The 26,056-nt window shown below is 36.6% G+C and overlaps 2 protein-coding genes across 3 annotated transcripts in view; one reads left to right on the top strand and one right to left on the bottom strand.

Annotated features, from left to right (window-relative positions):
* rps6kb1a (ribosomal protein S6 kinase b, polypeptide 1a) overlaps nt 1–6,808 on the top strand; it is a 63,823-nt gene extending 57,015 nt beyond the window's left edge. For both annotated transcript variants that reach the window (XM_056735902.1, XM_056735901.1), the window contains 11 exons: nt 266–413; nt 893–950; nt 1,227–1,327; nt 1,431–1,521; nt 1,903–1,993; nt 2,847–2,954; nt 3,049–3,111; nt 3,234–3,311; nt 3,840–3,947; nt 5,230–5,342; nt 5,522–6,808. In XM_056735902.1, coding sequence (XP_056591880.1) covers nt 266–413; nt 893–950; nt 1,227–1,327; nt 1,431–1,521; nt 1,903–1,993; nt 2,847–2,954; nt 3,049–3,111; nt 3,234–3,311; nt 3,840–3,947; nt 5,230–5,342; nt 5,522–5,729 — 1,167 coding nt within the window. In that variant the 3' untranslated portion in view covers nt 5,730–6,808. The remainder of the gene's footprint in view (nt 1–265; nt 414–892; nt 951–1,226; nt 1,328–1,430; nt 1,522–1,902; nt 1,994–2,846; nt 2,955–3,048; nt 3,112–3,233; nt 3,312–3,839; nt 3,948–5,229; nt 5,343–5,521) is intronic.
* Nucleotides 6,809–8,386: 1,578 nt separating this feature from the next.
* rnft1 (ring finger protein, transmembrane 1) lies at nt 8,387–17,970 on the bottom strand. The gene is made up of 9 exons (XM_056737284.1): nt 17,777–17,970; nt 17,077–17,495; nt 16,915–16,991; nt 14,056–14,156; nt 13,592–13,745; nt 13,346–13,504; nt 12,522–12,587; nt 12,272–12,373; nt 8,387–9,463 (listed from the first exon to the last, which is right to left on the bottom strand). Exons 1-9 carry the CDS (start codon nt 17,800–17,802, stop codon nt 9,329–9,331), a joined length of 1,239 nt encoding a protein of 412 aa, XP_056593262.1. The 5' UTR covers nt 17,803–17,970; the 3' UTR covers nt 8,387–9,328.
* Nucleotides 17,971–26,056: the final 8,086 nt, after the last annotated feature.

Below are 26,056 nucleotides of genomic sequence, written 5' to 3'. Positions count from 1 at the left end.
CATTCAGTTGGCTAGTGAAAATGCCTTGGATTCATAAATTAACTTTGTACACATCCGTTCACTGTAACACGGCAATAAAAGCATTAAAGACACCAGCATGAAGGTTCAGGGAATAACACATGACAACATTCATTTCACACTCATCTCAGAACCCTTCACAGCTGTGGTTGGGGGTTTTATGGATGTGTCGTCTGGAGACCCGCCGAGTGTGTTTAACATTTGACATGTTACACGTTTAGCTCGATCTCGCTGTGTTTCTGACCAGGCTATGATCATACGGAATGCGAAAGACACGGCTCACACTAAGGCAGAGAGGAGCATCCTGGAGGAGGTTAAGCATCCATTCATTGTGGACCTTATATATGCCTTCCAGACAGGAGGCAAACTTTACCTCATTTTGGAGTATCTTAGCGGTATGTTTACATGTTGTGTGGTGTGCCTTTGCTCTTGTTACTTTGGTATGCCAGCAAATCATCATTTTAATAAATTGTTAAGGGATAGTTCACCCATAAATGATGCATTTTGAAGAATGTTGGTAACCAAACAACGTGGGCCCCCATTGACTTCCCTTGTATGGACCCAAAACCACTGAGGCGTTTCTCCAAATATCTTCTTTTGTGTTCCACGGAAGAGAGAGTTATATGCATTTTGAACGACATGAGGGTGAATAAATGATGCCAAGTGGAGTAAACTATCCCTTTGACTCTATGTATCTCAAATAATTGACCGTTTGATTGCTTCTTGTTATTGAAATGTCTTGGTTCTCATTGCCTGTTTCAAATGTAAAGAGGCTTTAAAAGATAAAGTGTAGTGTTCAGGACATGAACCATTCCTTTTCATGTGTATCTCGTGATCAATAACTTTGTGTGATCATTTGATGTTTCTCGGAAAGGTGGAGAGCTGTTCATGCAGCTGGAGAGGGAGGGTATCTTCATGGAGGACACAGCCTGGTGAGCCTATGATTTTAGTCTATAGCTCTCAGAAAATGGACTCCAGATGACCTTTCTGTGTGACCTCACACCTCTGCTGTGTGTAAACATTGATTTAATGAGGAAGATATCCGTTTAAATGTCAATGTCTAAACAAGTATAGATCGCCCTGTTGTCCTAATAGCTGACTTTCTAGGAAAACACAAATAGCCATAATAATTGTAAAGGTTTTTTGTTGCATTTTGCTATTTAGATTCTTAGTTTTCTGTTTTTTTTGTACACAAACATCTGCTATAGCTTTTACCTAGCAGAAATTTCCATGGCGTTAGGTCACCTCCATCAGAAAGGCATCATCTACAGAGATCTGAAACCAGAGAACATCATGCTGAATAACACCGGTAAGAAAACGCACAATCCACCTGTGTACGTCTCAGGTGGTCTTCAGACTGACCCCAAAGCTTTAATATGCTTCTATATGTCCTCATTACGTTCTCATTACAGGTCATGTGAAGTTAACAGACTTCGGACTCTGTAAGGAGTCGATACACGATGGCACAGTCACACACACCTTCTGTGGGACCATAGAGTACATGTATGTACATGTATGTTTTTTACATATTTTACATTTCTGTAGCATTTTCCCTTATTTTTCTCTCATAGTGTTATTCATTTATATTTGCATCAAAACATTCATTTTAGTTTTACATGCTTATTTTTTACCCTTAATGGCTTTTATTGGCACGTATGCATTTGAAGGTTAAAGTATGGGTGCCACAATAGATGTGATGCCATGGCCCCTTTTAAACTCCATCCAGTGCGGTTCATAGAGGTCAAAGCCTCCATCAGTCACATGCACTGAGGCCTCTCGTGTCAGTCAGGTCAAAGTAACATAGATGGCACCAGAAAAAAGGCCTTTTCTCTCTCAAACTCATTCATTTTCTCTCTTTGTCTCTCTGTTTTTTCCCACTTTCAGGGCCCCAGAAATCCTCATGAGAAGCGGTCATAACAGAGCTGTTGACTGGTGGAGTCTGGGGGGCCTGATGTATGATATGCTAACAGGAGCTGTGAGTTCTTCTCAACCCTTCTGTCTTTTGTGTTTGCTCTACATTCATGTTCCAGAAAACGATAAGAACCATTTAGTCAATGAACTGAAATGTTGGTGTCCAGTGTTTCAATATGAGTGTGCAGAGTATGCTGCGGTATTTGAGATATGGCCAAGAAAGTTATTTAGATCAGATTCTTGAAAGTGTGATCTTAGGTGATGTTATCTATTCCAGTCTATATCTAATATGAACTCATTAACAGACTGACACCATTTTGATGGTTTATAAATGACAAAGTATAGAACAGATAACCAAGCAAAGCGTCATTAGACTTGATGTACTTTTGTGTTCATTGTATAACGTTGGAACTTTGTTAAAGCCCAGAATTCTGCCGTAATTTACAATTTACAGTTTATTGTCTTTCCTTTCCAAAAATCACAGAGAGAAAACAATTAACGTTTGGATCTTATTAAAACTATGCAATAGTAACTATAAAATTGATGTTGTGTCTAAAGGGTCCAAAATAAACAAAAAATATTTTTGCTTTGCCTAGAATTTGCAAATGAAACTCTTGGCATCAGGATTTTTTTGAGGTCTCACCCTGGGAATTTTCATCCTTTTTATTGTTGACTGCTTTTTCTTCATTATTTGGTCATGCTTTAGAATATATAATTGGAAAGTTACACATTGTCTACAAGTCATTTCAAGAATTTAAACACCAATTTTTGAACAGTAGTCTAAATTGGGGTTAACTAAACAAACTGATTTTAAAGAAAACATTTTCTTTGACATTTTCAGGTTATCTCAGTTTGTGCACAGGTCAACTAAATGTACATAGACTGCATATTAAACATCTAACCTGGTTTCCCCTCAGCCCCCGTTCACCGCTGAGAATCGTAAAAAGACCATCGATAAAATCCTGAAGTGCAAACTTAACCTTCCACCTTACCTCACTCAAGAAGCACGGGACCTTTTGAAAAAGGTAAAGCTTATCATAGTTCCGTCAGCTTTGACCTACTTCGTGGAATCCTGTAGTTGTTGCTCAATTAGTTATGTTTGTGTGTGTTTACACCCAGCTGCTAAAGAGAAATGCTTCGCAGAGATTGGGAGCAGGTCAGGGAGATGCTATTGATGTCCAGGTATCATTGTTTTTTTACAGTTACCCACACAATTTAAATAAAATCCTATAATGATGCGTGTTCGTATTATTTCGTCCAACCTCTGTACATATCCTTCAGTGTTTGTACATTTTTGTTTTCAGGTCCACTCCTTCTTCAGACATATAAACTGGGATGATTTACTGGCTTGTAAAGTTGAACCTCCCTTCAAGCCTTTTTTGGTATGAGCCATATTTTTTCTCTTCATAATTTTGTGTCTTTCATTCTCTGTATAGACCATTTCATTGGACGTGTGCGCCTGGACAGCAGTTAACTTCCGGTCTGTGTTTCTTTATCGGTCTGGCTAGTGTCCAATAATATAAGTATTTAATTTAATTTATGTTAATATTCATTTATATAATTTTAATAGTTGTATTAAAATAAACGATTTGTTGAATTTTGTTGCATGTTCATTTTATTAAATAAACAATTAGTTTAATGGGTCTTGTAGTTTTTGCTGTATTTACAGAATGGGACATTGACATCTAGCGGTCGAGCTTGATATCGCAATCTAAATTCAAAATACTGGAGAGGCAAGTTTAGACAAGTAACGGTTCTTGACGGATTCTTTTGCTTGTTATCAGAAATAGTCTTGTGAATGTGTACCGGCCGGAAGTTAACGTCAGTCCACGAACGTGCACATGCACAGTAACATTTGTTATGAAACCATCTTTAGATCAATCATTCCTCACAGATGTATTTTTCTGCAGCGATCAGCAGATGATGTTAGCCAGTTTGACTCAAAGTTCACCAGTCAGACTCCTGTGGACAGTCCCGATGATTCGACACTCAGCGAAAGTGCCAACCAAGTCTTCCTGGTCAGTTTGTCGATTGTGACATTTGCTGTGTCTCGTTTTCAGAAGGCTGCTGAAGGTTTCAGAAAGGTTTTTGTTTTACTCTTTTGGCATTGTTTAGGGTAGAAAGTAACCAACTTTTTACCTCTTAAAATCATGTAGAAATCATTTAAATGAACTTGACAGGTGTGCGAGTGCAACGTGTAACTTTCTGTTTCCTTTTTTTTGCTAGTATGTCCTACGAAGGACGTCTCGTTTAATTCTAAGGTCGCTTTCACACTCTAAGTTTAGTTCGGAACGGAGCGTGGTTCACACCGCTAATGTGAAAGCTGTCAACTGAACTCAGAACAGCTCCTTCAGGTACTCTCGGGTTCGGTTGACAGCTTTCACATTAGCGATGTGAACCACGCTCCGTTCACAGAGTGTGAAAGCAACCTTAGAATTAAACGAGACGTCCTTCATGGGACATACTGCTCTCGAACTGGGGTTCGGATGAATATGAAAGCAACACGGAGCTATTCCACTGTTTCCACAGAATAGTATGTTTGCAAGCAGCAGAAAGCCATCTGCATGCAACGCGCATACTGTAAACCCAAATGTAATTTACTCTTCTGCGCATAATAGCACCAAATTAATGAAAACACAATATATTGATCTGTGTTCAGTTTTTTGTCATGCACAGTGCACATTTTCGTATCCAGTTGAGTCCGATACCCAACCCTAAGTTGAGGATGAGACCTCAAGACGCAGCCTTACAAAACAAGACGCATCTTGTATTTCATTTACCAGTATGCATGTGGCAGACATTCTTTTCAAAGAGCACTGACATTAGCTACATGAAACTACATACAAAGCTTGACAATGCACAGAAAACAGATTCTCACACACACAAGGATGTATTCTCACAAATACTGTGATATTATTTAGCAGCTTTGCTGCATGTGACACAATAAGAAACACAAGAGTTTTGTATACAAAGTCTGATCTTGTTTGTCATCATCAGGCAATGTAGAGCAGTGGGTCACTGTGGATTTGTATTTATTTATCCCCACCCTACATGTGTTTGTACATTGTGAATTTGTGTCGGTGTTCAGCATGTGGTGAATTAGTTTTTGTAGACAAACTTACGAGAAGAGGATAATGTCTCATCTGGTCTTTATTATTATTGTTTAGTTGGTTTTTCCAGCTCGTAATGTGACATGTTTCTTTTTTTTTTGCTTTATCGTAATTACACATCCTCCTTTCTTCCTTTATTTTCTCTCACTAATCTGTTTTTTATCTCTTCTCGGATGGCGTCTCTCCTCAGGGCTTTACGTACGTTGCTCCATCTGTGCTCGAAAACATGAAGGAAAAATTCACTTTCGAGCCAAAATCCCATTCACCTCTCAAGCTTCTGGGAAGCCCGAGAACACCAGTGAGGTAACATGTTTTTCTCATTCCTCTGAGGCTCACTGAGTTTGTACGGTCTATGAAACGGGAACGACCAGAACATTTTATAGTCTTGTATCGAAGACTTGGTCCTATGTAGATTGTGCAGATCATCAACACAAAATTTGATTGAACGGAGATCCAAAACCCATCACTCTTGTTCTTCACAGTCCACCCTTTCCTGAAGTCAACACTCCCTTGTGCCGACCGGTCGCTGATGTGCCCATGCAGGAGTCCAGTGTGGAGCAGATGGACATTAGCAGCAGTGTTGAGGTTTCCGCCCCTCTTCCCATCAAAAAACCTTTGGGATCCACCTTCGTGAAACAATCTTACCCTGTGCTCTCCAAGAGACCTGAGCATTTGAGGATCAATTTATGATGTTTAGTCTCTTTCAGTTTTGCACTTTAGGAATTTAACAAATTACCCAGAAGGCCTTTCTGCACCCACTTTTGAACACATACTGTGTACAAGCATGAAGCGCTTGTCTTAATCCAACTGTCTCTCTGCCACAGAGAGTTGGTTTACTTGCTGTAATGTGATCACATTGGAGGTGACTTTAAGCATGAAGTTTGCCATTTTTTATTTATATAACGCAAAACGTAAGGGGAGTACAGAGTATCTCTGGGTCTGTTTTTTTTATTTATTAGTTCAAATGCTTGGGGGTGTTTCGTGCAGTTTTTGAAGAGAGATATCATTACTGTGTTTGGCGTGTCCGTATGTGGTTGGAATGCCTATAACTTTGTTAAAGTGGTTAGAAAAGAGGTGGATGCTGTAATTCTTAATGCATTAAAATGTGTACCCCATGAATCATAGATCTAGGGGACTTAACAAGATATACAGATGTGTTAGCCTTACCTACCTATAAGAAAAAACTTGAGTAGATATAAGCTTTATTTTTTATCTTTTATTATAAGTTATTTATTATATATTTAGTTATTATACTTGATCTGCATATGTTTGAGGTTTTTTTTAGATATGTTTTGTATAATTTTGTAAACTATGCAAATTTATATATAAAGAATTACAGCAAAATATGTGGTGACATTAATGACTTAAACATGATTAAATATAGGACAGTGTGGTATAGTAAGAAAAAATATCACTGCTGTCCTTCCGAAACATTTTATCTCCATATTTTTGCCATAAATAATTATTATTAGTCACCCCTAGTGTTTGTCACTGGGTTTTGGAAACAAATAAAAAAAACTTAGTATTTAATTATTGTAAAAGTACAATGTTTTTTCCATTTCCTGAAGAACAGAGAATTTGGTATACAAGTCTCGTAAGGATAGCAATGAAATGGATTATTGGTTGTTCTATTACTGTATAATTATATACGCACAGGTGAAATCCATATTTATAAACTGGAATTTAGCATTGACTTTAATCCTGAAAATATTGTAAATAATAGAAAACAAACAAAAATGTAACATGGAACGAACAGATTTTAAAAATAATTATATTGTTTTACATATAATATTTTTTTAACAAATTTGTGTACCAAATAAAAATTGTAAATTTATGGACAGGTTACTCAACTCGTTATGCTGATGATACATTTGTAATGAGGTTAAATCAATTATATTTACCATTAGACATTTGGACCCCACTATATGTTACTGTATGATATTGAGGGAGAAGGAAATCAGTGTTCTAGAAACTAACTTGAATTAAAAACATTTATAGGTAATAAGTCTTTCAAAAATCTAAATTTATCCCATTGCTGTACATGGACATCATTCATTACTATTGGTGCTGTTTTGTCATTGTGTTTTAGTTTAGTTTTTGTTATAAATCCCAGAAGTGAGTAAAGCTAAATCTGCAACTTGTTTAAAAAATGAACCGTATGTAAAAAACAACAACCGTAATTTAGAGGATAAGAAGTCATCATGGGTGGAAGTATTTTGTTCATGAGTGTCTCTGTGCACGCAATGCTTTATTATTATAAACAGTCTGATGCTAAAGATCGTATCATTGTACCCACATCTTAACTATTTCTGAATGACAAATCATGTTTATTCCCATGTGGATGTTAAACAGCCTAGGCTTGTTTTGCTGTGACACTGTAATTGCTTGATTGAACGTGATATTAACCTCACTTCCCCTCATTTCCATTGTGTCTCATTGTGGTTGGACATTAGGAGGCTGTTGCTTTGATTGAACTGTCTGGACTTTGAGTCAGTTTCCATCAAGCTCGTAATTGGTCGTGTTCACTATGACCTGTCTTTGAATCTCTAAAGCTCTTTGCTCATAATACTGTCAACGGCAGTGTCTACAGATAAACAAAAGCCTGCTGTGCCGTGGCGGTTAAAGCCTCTAATGGTTTTATATCTGAAAGGTTTTGATTTTGAAATCTGTGTGAGACCAGCAGCATGATTCAATTACGATGCCTCTGAGCTGCCTTTTTACTGCTACTTAGACCTCGGAAGTTTTGCATTTTGCATACATAAATATCGACAGATTATGTAAACTGTGCAACACTCGCTGATCTGTGTGTAATTTGACACAAATGGCTTTACCAATACGATGAAATTGGTTTTGTGAGTCACGTATGACATCTTGATGATTTGAATATTGACCGGCCTCATCCTCTATGATCACAATTCTTACAGCCTGGGTCATAAAAAAACTATTGATCAATAACCATCTACCACGGATTCTTGATGTACTGACAGAATATTAAGACATGCTCAAAACTTTGTGCTAAGTGTAAATGGTGTCATTTTTTTATCATTTTACAAGAAATTAAAGTTAATGTATACAAATACAAAATTTATTGTGTGCTTCAGAGAGTTTAACTAAAAGAGGTTCAGAAATGTATGGTTGATTCAGATTTTGATTTGGAAAAAAGTCACAAGAGATCAAAAAATTTAAGAATTGAAATGCAGAATTTATTACATAAATTTACTTCAGTTGCTGCAATTGATTTTGACATTTAATTAAAAAATAAATGATGTTTATTTAATTTTACTGTCATTTATTTTTAATCAAATCTCCGGTGAACACAGGTCAATAATTGAAACAAAATTCTCATATTGCATTTACTGAAGACTTTATTTGGTCAATTCTCTTTCTTTTTATGAAACCCACTTGCGTGCTGTAAAATATATTTGTAACTGCATACTGTATCATGGTAAGAAAATATTCCTTTGGTTTATTACAAGCATGATTAGAAAAATACCACGAAACTGTGTAGCCCTGAATTGTTCAGTGCAGTAACGATGAATAAATCACAGTGCAGTAATGAATAAATCACAGAGAAATCGGTATTTCAGGAAATTCTAATGCTACATTCTCTGACAAATTAAAGAAGTAAATATATCCCAGAAAACGTAAACATCCCATTTACATCCGATGACCAAACCGGAATATTTGAAATGCGATAGTTTACAAATGTAAACACCTGCATATTCAGCCTCCTTGAATGTAGATTCATAAATGTAAAGATGTTTTGTTACAAAATAAACAACCGTTGACAAAATGTATCTTTCATACAAAAGAGAATGGACTCTGAGAAAATGAAAGAAATATATTAAAATACTTCTAGGGAGCAAAAACTATTAATTGTCTTTGTGTTTCGTTCACACATACAATATCACATTATGTCCCCATCTTCGTCAAAAGATTGTATCTTTCCATTTATGCCCCAAAAGACAAAATATTAGTAAAACCATAGATGGCAAGAACACCATAATATATAAATTATAGTCTAAAAATTAAATGATTCCATGCAACAATAATAATAATCATTAATTATAATAATACTAAGAGCTGGTGAATATGCTTGTCTTTTTGACAAGATTTATCCATACAAACAAACTCAAAAAGAGTGACTGTTTGAGATATCCACCACTAACCCAATAGCTACTGCCCTCTACCAAGTGCTGCAATCTCAACCCAGCAATCTAACAAGATGGAGACACTTGAGTTGATTCACTATAAATACTTTGTCTTCATCCAGTCGGTCAGCAGCGCGTTCAGTAAATCTGTAAATAAGCCGATGTCGCGCCGTCTTTCCACTTATGCACCTTGTCAGAGATAACCATGCGGCAGAGTGGGCACGTCTTCTCCTGGTTAAACCAATGCGAAATGCACTCCTCGCAGAAGATGTGCTGGAGGGCAAAAAAAACACACTTTATGTTAACATCTTGTGCGTTTCTGAGCTGAAGTGGCTTCAAGTGTTAATGCTTATTACTGTAGCCTTAAATGCTTTAGTATGTGTATTCATGGGTTTCAGACATGTGACCTTTTTGGCGTGGGGGCCATCGTGAGGACCTCCGCAGCCTCTCTGTATTACAGAGCATATGAGGACATGCAGATCCGAGGCTAATTCTTTCACTCCGTTTAACAAATCTTGGGCATAGTAGATTAATAAACCGCACCCATGAGTTTCCAATCTGTGCCCTCAGTTTTGTAAATAGTACCATTCATTTTTTAATTCCTACCACAAAGACTTAAACTGTGCTCACGCTTTCCACTCTCATAGTTTTGAAAACGACACCAATTTTTTTACCTTGAAAATTAAACATTTCGTACGCTATATTACAATTATAGAAATTGATTATAGAAACTAGATTAGAGAAATGTTTATTATGCGAAAAAACATTTTATAATTAATAATCTCAATTAAGTAAAGAAACAAATATTTATTAATTCTATTTCTACTAATTCTCTGTTTAATAAATTAAACCATTTATTAATGGTATGGGGATTCCACCTTATATTCATGAAATTTCATAATCAATCAATAATAAAAACAAGGTATTGTGTGTGAAACATTGAAACGCCACCCCGCATTTAGCAGATGCATGATAACTGTTTCCTGTCCACTGGCGTTTAGATTTTCTGCTATTTATTGTGACATTGATAAGGTTTTATTTGAAATCATGATATTCTACACGCAGAAAAAGTCCATGTGAAATTAAACACAGTCGTGCTCAAATTTGTTGGTACCCTTACACCTCATTGAAGTAATACTTCATTCCTCCTGAAGAGTGTTACATTAAAAGCTATTGTATCATGTATACTTGCATGCCTTTGGTATGTCATAGAATACCCCTTAGAAAAGATAATATATAACTGGATTATAGTGTGATATTTCTAATTTATTAGTATCACACATGTATCCAATCTTGTAATCATTCATTCACCCTATTTAAATTGAGAAAAGTAGTCACTGTGGTGTTTGGTATCATTGTGTGCGCCACACTGAACATGGACCAGAGAAAGCAAAGGATAGAGTTGTCTGAGGAGCTCAGAAAGCTTTTTTGGCAAGTCACTCCAGCTCTTTGTTCACATACGAAAACAATAAAACTTTCAAAGAAGTGAACAGCATACCTAGAGTGAGACATGGAGGAGGCTCGGTTTTGTTTTGGGGCTGCTTTGCTGAATCTGGCACAGGGTGCCTTGAATCTGTGCATGGCACAAAGAAATCTCAAGACTATAAAGGCATTCTGGAGCGAAACGTACTGCCCAGTGTCAGAAAGCTATGTCTCAGTCGCAGGTCATGGGTCCTCCAACAGGATAATCCATACAGCTAAAATCAGCCAAGAATGGATAAGAACAAAACATTGGACTATTCTGAAGTGGCCTTCTATGAGTCCTGATCTGAATCCTATGGAACATTTATGGATAGAGCTGAAACTTGGAGTCTTGAGAAGGCACCCATCAAACCTGAGACAGCTGGAGCAGTTTGCTCAGGAAGAGTGGGCCAGACTACCTGTTAACAGGCGCAGAAGTCTCATTGAGAGCTACAGGAAACGTTTGCCTGCAGTGATTGTCTCTAAAGGTTGTGCAACAAAATAGTAGGTTAGGGGTCCCATCATTTTTGCTCATGACATTTTTATTTGTTTTATTATTTACATTGGTGGATGCCAACTACTTTTGTCAGTTTCAAGATATTTAAGAGAAAATTGTGCATTCTTCGTTTTATGTGGAGGGGTACCAACAAAATTTGAGCACGTCTGTATGAAAAAGAAACCTGAAGGCTAATCTATTATTTCAAGACTTGCCATTTTTAAATATAAGAATAGAAATACACAAAATACACATTCATTGCCTTTAAGGCCTGCGTGATTATGGCAAAAATCACAATTAGCCTATTTATTACTTTTCTTGATTTAAGATTTTACTTTAAAGGGTGTTACAGGGATACACCCAAAAATGAAATTCTGTCACTCTGTAACTCTCCTTTGAGCAAATCTGAATACATTAATTTGTTCTGATGAACACAGAGAAAGATATTTGTAAGAATGTTTATTACCAAACAGATCTTGCCCCCCATTCACTACCATAATAGGACAATTAACTTTATAATTTTTTATTCTGTTGAACACAAATGAAGACATTTTGAAGAATGTCGGACAGCAAACAGTTCTAGGGCACTTTTGACTACTATTGTATTTTTTCCTACTATGGGAGTCAAAATCTGTCTGGTTATATTTTCCAAATATCTTTTTTATGAGATCATCAGAACAAAATACAGATTTGGAAAAACTCGAAGGTGAGTAAATGATGACAGATGACAGAGTGATGACAAAGTTTTGGGTGAAGCATCCCTTTAAAAATGTTTCATAACTTTCTGTACAGTAAATGGAAGCTGCATTTTGACATAAACATCCAAAACAAACGCGTCCTGAAATATTTTAATACATTTAAAATGAGTCGAAAGAGTGAGCATGGTTTATGAATTTGTGGGTTCAGATTTCAGAAATTAACCGAGTGAACGAATAACAAAACTGGCAACGGATTTATTCCTCCAACAGGTACCTCCCAGGGTCAGTACGACAAGGAAACATGAATCCAATTTTTTGAGATTTGATGTTGCATCTAGGAATATTAAGACTTATTGTTTAGCCTTGGAATGTGGAAGCTAATGAGGTTGACATACAGGTCCAGCTAAGGGCGGATCTCATGCTTACCTGACACAAGAGAACCCGAGGCTGCTTAAAGTCTGCTTGACAGATTGGGCAGATATCACCTGCTTCTACACATTGAGCTGAAGTTGCAGATGTTCCGTTCACCTTTAAAAAGATGAAAATGGTGTTTTAAAAAATGTATTTCTATATGGTGAATTTTTTTAACGTATCACATTAAAATGTTGTGTTTAGCAAGCACAGACACTAGGTGAGGTTTACTTTAAACTTTTCTAAAGCTGTTAACCGGTCATACCTCATAACTGAGAAAAGCCCGTAGCGTTTTTTGCAACGACCCCCACTGTCCGTACAATCCTAGAAGCTGAAGATATGGAGACATGACAGTAATTAGAGCAAACTAAAACACCATTTTATATTAGTAGAGTTCTCAAAAATACTTTTTTCTGATTGGTCATTTACAAAATGGTGAGCAAATATTTGATTCGATTCGTCATCTGATTTCCTACAAAGTTTTCTTACAAAGTTTAGCATCTGAAATCTTCTCAACAAACTTTGCTTCCAAACACTAATGAAGGGCCAGTTCACACCAAAAAAAACAACTACTGGATAGATATTAGTTTCTAAACCAATGAACAATAACATATGTTTATTATAAGTTTGCACATGGTTTTTGATTGTCTGTCAATATTTCATCGATCCCAATGATATCATTCCTCTATTTCATCATTATTATATTTGTATAGTGAACTCTAGTACTTTCTTAAACTTAGCATTCCTGGTGTTGGCAGATCTTATAGAAACAGTTTACCTAAAAATTTTAAATGTTGTCATCATTTATAGCGCAGAACACAAACAAAGATATTTAGAAAAATGTTGGTAATCAAAAAACGTAGGTACCCATTGACGTTGTTTGTTTACCAATGTTTTTCGAAATATCTTCTTTTGTGTTCTGCGTAAGAAAGTCATACAGGTTTGAAATGACAAGAGGGTAAGTAAATGACGACCTAATTTTCATTTTGGGCTGAACAATCCCTTTAAGTCCATTCAGAGGACCCGTTTAAAGTCAAATCTCAGCTCACAAACAAGCCTTCCTGTGTAACAATGTTTTCTGCTGCCTACCTTCATTATGAGGTAGAGCAGCGCCAGTATGATTCCCAGAGTCAACCCTACTGAAGACTCTATTTCATCATAGCTGACCAGATAGCGGAACCAGAGCGGGACAGGAGCAATCATCTGATACACCTGACTCGCTTCTTCTAGAAGCATATACCACTGACCCTGTAGACAGCATGATAAATACGAAAAGTTAAGCTTTTAATAAAATCATTAAAAACCACATAATGATCCAAAAAACATCTTGCTTACCCTTCGCCGATACGCCATAAGGGGGGAAGGGACAAGGAGAATAAGACACTTGAGCCCCATGAAGACAAACTTCACAATGAAGTTAGTCACACCGATGCACCATAAAACCTCCCAGAAATTTTGGGAATCTATCATCGGGTTGGCAAAGACAAGGCTTAGGGAAGATTAAAGAAAGAAGGAAGGATATTTTATTATACAGCAGATAGATTATTACAGGCAGTACATGTTTCGATCAGTTCTGTTTTCAAATGACTGTTTAGTAACATGAGGCCTTCCTCACCTTTTGTTCATAGATCACCCTTTGTGATATCTGTGAACTAGCAACTTTTCAGCTAAGAATCAATATGTTTACACACTAAGCGAAACCATTCATCACATGGTGTTCCTTGTGGCATAAATAGCCTCTAGCTGACTGTGCTGTGACATGTTACAGTCTCAATCAATATGCAGTGTAAAATACTAACCAGCGGTAAAGTGACTGAGTGTAAAAAGTGAAGAACAGGAGAAGACTGGAGGATGTGAGGAACAACAAGAGCCAGACACACTGCAGCTTTATCCTTCGATCCTTCACAAAAGAGACAAAAAAACACAATTATCAACTCCAATAGAGAAGTAAAGCAATACAGTACAGTATTGACGCATGCTCCGATCAGGATTTTGGGGGCCGATCCCCGATCTTTAGAACGAGTATCAGCCGACACGATCACCGATTACCGATCCCAGCCTTCTATTTATCATGTAGAGTTATTTATTTAACAATTTTAACGATTAGTGTATATTACCTCATGAATTAAGAGATGAAAGGCAACCATAAATGGACAACTTGCAAACAACATATTCATAAATGAAAGCAGTCATAGGAACAACTTAGATTATAACATAGCTTTCCTGTTTAATAATTATGAAAAAACAACGGAATAAAAAAGCACGTACACACTGCAAACTTTCAGGAATGACAACCCCATTTAAATGCTGGAGTCAATGCCCTGATAGTTCCATGTGTCCACATTTGTGATGATTGACACACTAGTAACCATGGCAACGTACTGGCGTCTGGCAGCTGTAAGAATATAATCTGATTGGTATCTGTTATTTTTCAGAGATTCGCTTTGTCCATCTATTAAACTAAAGTACCTCTAACAAACGCGCTGTGTTTTGTTGGAGATCGCTCTTTTGTAGTGTTGCCATTTTCATTTATTTTTAAGCACTTTTATGTTTGTTGTTTGGTCTTGGATTATAAAAATGGTCACTTGCGGCACTTATTTTGGGCTTATCCTTTTTGCAGTTTTTTTCTATGAAGATCTGGCAACACTGTCACTTTTTCATGAATTAAAACACATTTGCCAGTCGGGAATAAAGACTGCTGCAGTGAAAGTTTGGGGAAGACAACCACTGACTATATCAATGCAAGCATCTCAACTGAATTAAAATATTTCATAGGTTTACAAAAAGATCAAATGAAAACACGTATGCTTCATTACTTTAAAAAGCTTTGTATCCTGAAGTTTGTATTAATAGGTACAGTATATAGATATATATTATATTTAAATTTAAATACTTCATTTATGATAACTTTGTTAATATTTATAAACTCATGTTATTTAATTATACATAATTATAATCAATAAAAAATAAATATAACAATTAGCAGCAAAAGATTTTCCCTCTAACATCTTATCACTTTAAACTTGGCTTCACTGCATCATATATATATATATATATATATATATACATATATATATACATGTGTCACTTTGCCCAGAGCTGATTGGTCCAGTTGTGGTTTGCGATCCTATTATATCTTACATGTATTTATTTTTCAACAAAATTTGAAAAATGGTGTTTAAACAGGTGTTTAATAATAAATCTATGGTAAGATTAGGGGTAGTAGGGATGTCTTTTGTCCCAATTAGTTGGCATCCATTTAATGATGTGTGACCCTGGATCACAAAACCTTCTTAAGTAGCACGGTAACATTTTTAGTAAAAGACAAAAATACATTGTATGGGTCAAAATTATCCATTTTCTTTTATGCTAAAAATCTGTAGAATATGAAGTAAGGATCATGTTCCATAAAGATATTTTGTATATTTACTACCTTAAATATATGAAAACTTTATTTTTTGTGAGTGGATGGCCTGCCACAGTGCCTCCTAAAAGGCAATATTCTCAATATTTTTCTTTTTTGCACTCTCAGATTCCTGAGTTTTAAACGGTTGTATTTCAGCCAAATATTGTCATATTCTAACAACTCATGCATCAATAGAAAGCTTATTCATTCAGCTTTCATATTACTTAAAAATCTTAATTTCGAAAAAATTTACCCATAAGACTGGTTTTGTTGTCCATGGTCACATATAGTAACACTTTACAATAAGGGTCCATGACTAATCATGTACTAATATCTGAAAGAATACTTACTTCCATATGACTAATGATGAGTGAAGAAATGGACTAATCATAACCGTTTTCCCATGATGAAACACTTTAAGAAGTTAATTTAGTGGGGAGTTGCATATGGGAACATTTTCGTTTTTATTTTGGGGGTGTTTTTCGACGCATGATCTCAGAGTATTGTCATCTGTAGTCTTATAAAATCACTTCACAAAAACAAAACTGTTGAAAATGCTGAGTAGCTAGTGTAACAGAAACTAGCTATAGAGAGCTGTGCAAGGAAACATGACTCCTCGACTTCAAGACTTGCTCTGGCGACAGACGCTTAGCCTCCTTGTTAGATCGCTCGTCTCCCATACTGGTTTGAGACTCGGTGGTAGAGAAACACCAGTTAGTCATTTAGGAAAACCACTAGCTACAGTATCAAGCCCTGTTTATAGGTATAAGTTTATCATTTTTGTTAACTTTATTGTTCATTATATTTACTAAAGATTTATATCATTTATTGGTAATATTAGATATAATTATTGACACCCCAACACAGACCTCACTAATTTTCAAACCCTGGCTACGGCCATGAAAGGGCTAACCTTAGTCATGAAGATGTGTTAAAACTGCCCAGATTAAATACATGTTTGTTAGTTAATGTACAAATTACGCTAACACCTGAAAGTAAAACTTACGAAATGGACCCTTAATAAAGTGCAACTTGTATTTGTAATGAGCAGCTGGATTCGTAGTGGTCCTAGGATTACACATTTTGGCATTTGTATGGAGAGTGGGGCATTCACATAAACAGTGGAGTTAGAACATACAAGAAGGCCTATTTGAACCTCATAATTAAATAATAAATGTTTGGGGGAACAACAAAAATGGTCCTCTATGTTCCACAAGGCTGGCTACGGACTAGGCGAGAATAGGCAACTTACATGGAGAAACACTTGCGTTTGAATGTTCTTGTTGACATACATAAAAGTGGTAAACAAGCCGACAGCAACAGCCAGACCTAAAGGAAGAAAACATCAACAGGGGTCATGAACTTGACACTCAGATCAGACACCTGCTTTCACACATAGCTGTCCTGCACTCACCCAGGGCGTGCTGAATGATCAGTTTTGAGCACAGGATGACTAAGAAGGGAAGACTCTTCTTGACCCATCTCAGAATGTAACGCAGATCTGATAACGAGCTGCTGGATTCTCCAGATTCCAGGTCCGACTCCGCGCCGTCGGAGTCGTGCGCGTGCACGTGAGAATGAGAGTGGCTGTGATCGGTCGCTCTCGGCCTCCGCGAGGTCGCACCTCGTCCGTTCGTCGAGCTGGCGATTGGAACTCGGACTTCCTCGGCTGTTTCCGGCCCTCCGGATATTGCTGTACCCGGCATACGGGCGAGCAGCTCCGGCTGCAGGGTTAATGACAGCCCGGTCCCGTTCTGTGGGCTAGGCTCAGGCTGCATCGGATCAAGTGAATCCCTCGGTTTACGCTCTCTTCTTGACTCGCTATATGCTGCTCTGTGTCGGGGGGAAAGTATAAGTTACATAACGAACGTACAGTACGTGTTACAGTATAATGTTACGCCTGTTTACACGAGAGTACGACGATGTTGGAAAATAAGCACGATGACTAACGTTATGTAGCAATTGAAAGTTATTAATACTTTCGGAACTAATAAACAATAGATTTTCGCTCTGGTTTTACCTGTTACACGTTGTGCTAGTACATTATGATTTAAAAACGTAAAATTAATCTGTAAATAGTCAGTCTTTGTGCTCCGTTGCACGTAAATAAATACCTGTCATACTGCGCGCGGAGTTTCATGATAAAGCACCGACCTCCATACTACAAAATATCGGTGTGTTTGAGCAATCAACATAAAAGTAACTCAAAGCGATAATTATTAAAAAAGATCAAGAATAAGAAGTTTAGCTTCGGCTTTACATTGTTCCGGGACCATCTGACCTACTAAAGGAACCTGTGGCTAGAAGCACAAAAACAAAAGCCTTTAAAAACTAAAGTCCTTTTAATTTTCATAATAAAAGTCTTCCTTTAACGTAGAGGCTTCGAAACAACACGACTCCACGGCGACACCCAGTGATCATTTGCGCGTGTTGCCCTAAAACGCCAATGTAACAACGCTTTAGTTTTAGACAATCCTTTACGAATTATAATTTGAATGTTCATGAAGGTGCTTGTTTAAATGTCTGGGGGATTGATTAGTGCTCTTGACTGGTGTATTATCGTCGGATATTCGAGTCTTGGTTGAAGCGTCATTAAAAATGTAGTATTTCTTTATTTTTTTATTTGAATTTTTGGTTTTGTGAACCTAAGGCTCTTCACTGACAACGGATGTTAATGTTTGACCATTTCTACTCTCTTCAATTTTCTCTATAAAAAATAAAAATGATTATTAAATTCTGTGTATATTTTTAGTATGTTTTATAGGTTTGAGTGCTTAAAAATTGCATGAGATGCGCAAAATGTTTAGTGGTTATTCAAGTAAAACACATACATACCTTAGGAACAACAGATGTTTTGGCTACACCTATGCCCATCCAATAAATGAAGGTATTTCAACATTGATAAGTTGTTCTTAGTTATGATTTGCCATCACACACCCCACAAGGCTGTTATCAAAATGGTCCGATAGGCTACAATTGACCTTTGACTCTTTACCGCACTCACCTTATATATAATGTATGTCAAATGGCAAATTGTTCAACATATTTCAATGACACAACAAATGGCTCTGTTTGGTAAAATTTGCCTATATTTCAACTTTAAGTGAAACTTATCCCAAGATGATCACTGTCCATAGATCAGGTTATTTTTATTTCTTGATTGACAGTTAAATCAGTTACAGACACTGGTTTGTGAGTTTACTTTCAGATCAACAACCCTAGTGGCGAAATGTTGAGTTTCCAAACGTTTCGAAACAGTAATGACGTAACGAAGCCTCGTTTGTTCAAAATCACGTGACTTCCACTGAATCGATCCAAAAGATTCCATATGGGATTCGAACCTTCACGAAGCCCTGTTTAGAAAGCCTTTATTTTAAGTCTATATTTTTATTGTGTAGAACTCAACCTATACACAATAATTAAATAATGCAATTTATTGTGACTTCAGGGGCAGAGATTGACTCATCTGAAGATGTTCTGGATTGTTGATAGTAACCTCATGGCAATGGATTTTTTTCAGGTTTAATATATATCACTTAACCACAGGGAGCTTGTCCCTGAAGGCCATATATACAGTAACAATTCAAAGGCCAGCCCATTTAAACTAACCATAGGCCTGTATTTCTGTCTGTCAGCTTCAGACATGTGCATGCATGCTTTCCAACTAGGCCTACTCAGAATGGACTCTGCCCTGCTCAGTGATGTTCTTTTAAGTACATTTTTTATTATTGTTTAATCTGACAGGGGTTAGATTTATGTGCTCAGATGAATGTTTTAAGTCTTGATGGATTTATATTGTGATCCTTTTATAAGCTGTTATTTTTTAAAGAACCGAACAGCATCCAGAAAGACATATAGGCAAATTATCCAAATAGGTGTTTCTTGCCCCTGAAAATATAATGGTTGTGTCCCTATGTCCAGATGTAAATACTCATTACCTTACATTTTTTAATCATTTTGTGAGTCCAGTGTTGTTAAATGATGGCTTTTATTTATCCTGTTGTACACTGAGAGAATACGGTAAATGTGACACAGATAAACGGGGAGTGTGTCCTGATAGATATTAGAGCCAACAATAGGTATTTTAAGGAAACGTTTCGGCACAAATTTTGCGCTGGGTATTATTAAGCTTGACGGTTATAAAGTGTTGAAGTTGTTAACCTCTTATTGTAAATGTGTGCTTGTTCTGTCTCGAAAATATGGCAAATGGTTTGATATGTGGTTTGATTTTATTCCAATGCAATGGCATACATTTAAAAAAACTCTTTTTTAAACTTTTTTTAACGTTTTTTATTTATAAAACTGTACAAAACAGTATAGGGGAACAACAAATAGGGAAAGAAAACAAAATATATATAAATAAATAAACATACATATACATATATATACATATGTATATTTAAAAAAGATGTGGGAAACAACACAAAAATGGGGTGGGTTGATTATACAATTATTGAATTACATTCTTTCCTCAAGTTTTATAAAAAAATTATATAAAAATATACGCAAAGTTCACAACTCTAATGTCTGCGCTAAATTACAATAAATACAGTTTTTTACTTTAAAACCAGTGTAGATTCAATTCACTTTTGGATATTTATTTGATTAACAAAACAAAGAAAAGAATCAGTAAATAAAACAACAAAATAAAGGTTACAAAAACAAAAGTTTATGAATGTTTTATAAGCCAGTAGGTATAGGCAGTCATGCAGACATTGAAACTTTTATCTTTGATATTTGATAGACGATTAAGAAGTGGTTTCCAGGTAGCTTCAAAACTAGCAATTCTACCAGAGACGTTGTGCATTAAGTCTATCTAAGTGTAAAGTGGTTGAGAGTTCGGATAGCCAAGCCTCAAAACGAGGTATTAAGGCCTTTTTCCATAATCACAAAATTAATTTTAAGCTTCAACCATTCCAGCTTTTCTAATTTGATGATCGACACTTTGAAGGGTGGCAGATCAGCCTAAAATCCCACTTGATGGGTATTTATAAAAAAATGATGTGTCTTTAAAACATTTAATAATTTGGGCCAATATAATAAAAAAATACACTTTGGTCAAACATTAACATAAAATTAATCCAGATCATCTATCAACACTGTACCTCTTTCTCAATTCCTCTCTGTCTACCTCTCCCTAGTGGCAAATTCAAAACAAAGTTAATGAAGTGCATGTAAGAGCAGCTCCCCACTCCGTCACTACCATGTAATCATGTTGCTCAACAGGAAGGCTGGAAGTAAAGTTGTAGGCCAAGTTAAAATGATAAGTGTATCTTATAAAGGTTTACGTGACATGTAAATAGCTACCTATCAGCACTGAATTAATATATCAAGAGCAGGAGGTGGATATGGTGAGCTGATGGGCAAACTCTTTCACTTTCTCACTCTCTTTTTCATTGCAGCAGGCTTATGTCCAACTCTTCTTATTGCAATTCAGTAAAAACGTATTTAAAGAAATAGGAATTCAGCTCATCTGACATTTATTCAGCATACATTTTGTAAAGGGTTTAACAGTTTTGTGCGAACTGGATTACCAATGTAGAAAAAAGTATATTCCGTTTACAAACAGCAGATGGCGCTTCATAACAAGGAATGAGGAAGACAAAGACCACATAGTGAGCCACTAAATCAATGTAGACTATTGTTTATTTAAGGACAGTCTAGTGTTCAATTTTGATACGTTTCATGTGTGTGTGTGTGTGTGTGCCCGCACACTTGTCAGGTGACAACCAGAACTGGTATTATAAATGTAATGATTATTTTAGTTGTTATAATGATCTGCTTTCAAAGTTAAACAGAACACTTTGAGCTTTCCTGACACTTTGACCACATTTACATGCATGTTTTATATAATTGATTTAGATTTCAAAATTGTATATTAAGAATGTTAAAGGCCATAAAACAATGCATGTATAGAAAATATTCAAATTCACTTATATTAGCCATTCTAATAATAGACAAATATAGTGTAAACTAATACAATCTCTACCATCACGTGCAGCAGCGAGTGACAACATGAGTAGGCCTACAGATCCACACCCGTCATCCAAAAGTTCCTGTAACCCCCCGTTAGCCTACTACATAATAAACCACATCATTTTTCTTGAATAAATAAACAACATTGCTCCATGCTTAAGGTGTGAACTGATGATCAGTGATTGAAATTCAACACCGATTTTCAGGCATTTAAAAAGACACATTTGATGTCGTTCTTTGTCTGAGCGTAACGTCTCATTTTACCACCATACGCTCACACTCTCTATCAGAGCTCCCTTAATCAGCTTGTAGGTCAGTTACCATGACAACCTGATCTCTCGTGGATGCGGTGCTTCGCAGATGCCCTCAGGTGTGTGTCTGTGTGTGCGTGGTTACATTTCGCCAGACCTCTGCCGACCACCCCTCTTTACAAATTTGTCTTTTTTTCTTATCTGTAATGGAGATGATGTGGATGCGCCCTTCAATGAGGTCACTAAATGGCTTTTAGCAGAGGCTTGACAGCATGCCTACGTGAATGTCACATCTCATAGGCCTAGCTCATTTATGTCCATATTTGATTGACAATTATCGCTCAGGTGATACAGCTGATGAACAGCAATGGGGCTGAAACGGCCGTTGTTTATAAACGAATGTTCAATAAAAGGGATTGGTTAAAAAAAATAAAATGCATTTGTCACTAATCTTAATCAAATTTTATAAAAGTAATATTAATATATTAGTGGCCTATACAATTGTATATAATATTGTACTGCAATGGTTCCATATTCTCATTGCAAATGTGGTTTTAAAACGAATTCAATTAATTTATGCATACTATTAAAAATCTAAATATGATATTTTTGTGATAAATGCACCTCTGACCTCACATTCCAGACAAATTGGCCAAGTTTCTTGGCAACCATTACATACAAGGTTAATGCATTATATTACTTAGCAAAATAATAATTTCTTCTGGTAATTGATATTAATATGCAATCCATTTATTGAACATATGTGTCTCTATTGTATTGTATGTTTGATAAAATATGAAAAAAAGAAAAACTGTGTTCATTTTGTTATGTATATTCAGTAAGACAGATTGTAAGTTAGAAAGTGACCGCATGGACAGAAGTCTTTGCTCTTGTCTGTTTCTTATATCATCACTGGTAAAATTCACCCATCCATTAATCTTGAGCACTTGATCAATGTTTCAACCTTCACAATGCAGTTATGAAGCCCACACTGTCAATTATTTTACAGTGTGGTGTCAACACATCTCTCAGATAGACACAGCGTGGCAGAACACCTTTGTGTGCACATCATTGCGCGTTAATTAATGTCAACTTCCTGTTCTTTAAATGTACATACATTAGCATATATCACACACGCTGGGCCGAGTGCACAAGGTCGACTTCTGTTCCCTGCTGTTGACTGACTTCCCTGCAGAAGGATTCTTTGGTGGAGAGGAAGTGGGCAGCATGTCACAGCTGCGGGGTGATCACGGATCCCACATTCCATCACGAAATATGAACATTTGCACGACTGGATTTATAAGTGAGATGTTATAATAATAGCATACAGTGACGGGTGAATTATTAAGCTAAAAACACGATATTCTCTTCGTTTAATAATTGTTATTTCATTCCAGATGTTAAAAATGCTGCTGCCTGTTTAAAACCCAATACATTTATTTGTTCTACTGAACACAAAAGAAGATATTTTGAAGAATGTGAAAAACAAACAGTCATGTGGCACCATTGGCTTCCATAGTAGCAGTTTTTATACTATGGTGGTCAATAATTCCCCATAACTGTAACCTTCTTCGAAATATCTTTTTTGTGTTGAACAGAAAAAATATATAAAGGTTTGTAAATGATACAAACCGGGATAAATGATTTTAATTTTTGGGTGAACTGTTCGTTTTAAATAAAAAACATGTTTGCATGACTCATTGATCACATCAGCTGTTAAAATGAGCTGCATTGATTAACCAAATAAACTCATAAATTTAAATATTTTTTGTGATAGGGTCTGAGAATATATAATGTCTAATCTCAAATGTCACCAACATGGTTATGTGTGTGAAGGGATCAGCAGCATAGCAGCGGATTTTAATTTTCTCTGTGAGATTAACCTCATATGTGTGTAATGTCCGTGTTATGCGCACACGTCATAGCACATATCAGTCTCGTGTCGAGCTGGAGCATATTAATATCTTAATGCAATAGCTTAAAATCTCTACAGCATCAAACGTTAGCCCTTGCAACATTAAACAATAAACCATCCTGTAAGAATTTTTTTTATTTATCTTACACAATATTTTTTATCACACGCTTAAATGAGCAATAACTCACTGTGATATGATATTTGTCGCTGGTTAATTACGCATGAATAATTCAACTATACTGATGACAATATTGCTGTCTTCCCTCACTTTTATAGCACCTGCTGATAATGCAGATGAGGTATTTGAAAGTATGATGCTCATAAATCTTCTGAATTTAAAAGAATCCATCTGGTTTCGCTCTCTCAGCATGAGGAGAAATCCAGAACCCTTAGATCAGGCTTTTGGTGTCATAAGAGCTGCTCTCGTGCAGTCTGGGTTTGTGCAATGGCTGTATGGGGAAGATAATCTCATTTAAACCGTATCTTTGTGAAGACTTCTCATTTCAGAACACTTATGGTCTACAGTGTGCGTGTGTGTTTGTGTGTGTGCAGTAAATCCTGTCTACTTCGCTCTAATAGGTGTGTTATTTCCTCAGCTCTGTCTTAGAAAATGTATTAAGACCAGTATTTTTTTCCTCAACATATCCTTTCTCACCTGAGGTGTGCAATTTTATCCACAATGTCTTTCACAGTTTTGGTCAGTCGCCCCTGCGGTGCATTCCAAAGATCTTGCAATGAGTTACGTTACAGCCAAGCAGTTTTAATGAGTAAATTCAATATAAAAATGCCTTGCGGTATTTTTCAGTGTAAAATTTCACATGGTGTCTCCTGTGTGGTGATGGTGGATGAGTTGTAAGCGCCAGTGTGCTCACACGGGGGGATGTATGACTTGACAGCTGTCTGTGTGTTGTGTAATCTCTCAGTCACACCATCTTTTACTGCGTCAATCCCTTTGCCCGGTAGCTTGTGTAACCAACAGCTTGACTCCAGTTGTCATATGTTGTGGTCATATGGGTTATCCGTTCGGTCTGTGCGTGTCTCTGTGGTTTAGAGAAGTTACATGTGTTTACTCTTGTAAGAGATTTGATGAAATGGTTGTTTGTGTGTGCGTGTTTGTGTGGCAGAAGGGGTCAGAAAGGTTAGGGTGTTCCTCTGAAACTGAAAACCCACTCTCAGCTGTCACAAACCATCATGCTGCTATACAAGTGATCTGGTGTTCATGCACCTGTCTGTGTAAGATGGTGCAGAAAGGTCAAACTGAGGTTGATGCAACAAATGGCTCCTGGTGTCACCGGTGACGTCACCGACTGCAGATCAGTCTTACGCGTGCCATCAGACACGGTCAATTTCAGTGCTGCTTGTCTAATTGTCGCTTTTACCATCTGTTCTCAAGTGTTCTTCAATTTTACGGTTTGTGAAAAAAAGAATTAGCGGCAGTGAGAAAAACAGCAGTATTATTATTGCTCACATGTCGCTTTAGGGATTTGAACAAATCCTCAAGGCTCAACATTTAACTTAAGAGTTTAACATGTTCCACACCTTAGCAACCACTTGCAGTGCCTTAGTTACCACTCGTATTACCTTTAGACCTGCATAGCAAGATCCCTTAAACACCAATTCTTTCAGCAACATCCTGGCAACCATCCACAGCTCCCTTAAAGGGACAGTTCACCCAAAAAGTATAAATTCAGTCATCATTTACCCCCACCCCCCTCGAGTTGTTCCAAATCTGTATACGTTTCTTTTTTCCTGAGTAACACAGCAAATGATATTTTGGGCCAATAAAGCATTTATTCTTATTATTGTAGGTGGTCAAGAACTGTTTGGTTACAACCATTCTTCCAAATATCTTTCTTTGTGTTCATCAGAGCAATGAAATGTATACAGATTTGAAACAACTTGAGGGTGAGGAAATGAGGACAGCATTTTTATCTTGGGATGAACTGTCCCTTTAAGCATTGCTTGTCGCTTTTTCTGTTTTTTTTATAATGTTTTTTTCTCCATAGATTGACACTGAGTTTTAGATTTACAGTATTGTTCTACATTTACACTTGGCAGTTATGCAAAGCAGCTTACAGGGCATGTAACATCTACAGTTTATTCAGTTTACTGCCATGTTTTACAAGCTGAGCTCAACTGATATTTATTACTGAATTGGTGTCACATTAAGTGGTCCTACAGTATACAGTAGAAGATGAGGGAGACTTGTTTTGATGCAAGAAACAAAAGTGTTTCCTGCCACAAGCCACAAC

Source organism: Triplophysa dalaica, chromosome 22 (assembly GCF_015846415.1).
Source record: "Triplophysa dalaica isolate WHDGS20190420 chromosome 22, ASM1584641v1, whole genome shotgun sequence".
Classification (NCBI taxonomy): Eukaryota; Metazoa; Chordata; class Actinopteri; order Cypriniformes; family Nemacheilidae; genus Triplophysa; species Triplophysa dalaica.
The sequence above is the reverse complement of the archived record's forward strand: the minus strand, read 5'-3'. Positions and strand labels throughout refer to the sequence as shown.

Bases quoted from the DNA above. Each gene is read 5' to 3' on its own strand.
- rnft1 (XM_056737284.1), bottom strand. From the start codon at position 17,802: ATGAAACTCCGCGCGCAGTATGACAG. The intron at 13,746-14,055 runs GTTAGTATTTTA...ATCTTCCCTAAG, and splicing joins ACTCAGTCACTTTACCGCTG to CCTTGTCTTTGCCAACCCGA. The intron at 13,505-13,591 runs GTAAGCAAGATG...TGCTGTCTACAG, and splicing joins TTATGGCGTATCGGCGAAGG to GGTCAGTGGTATATGCTTCT.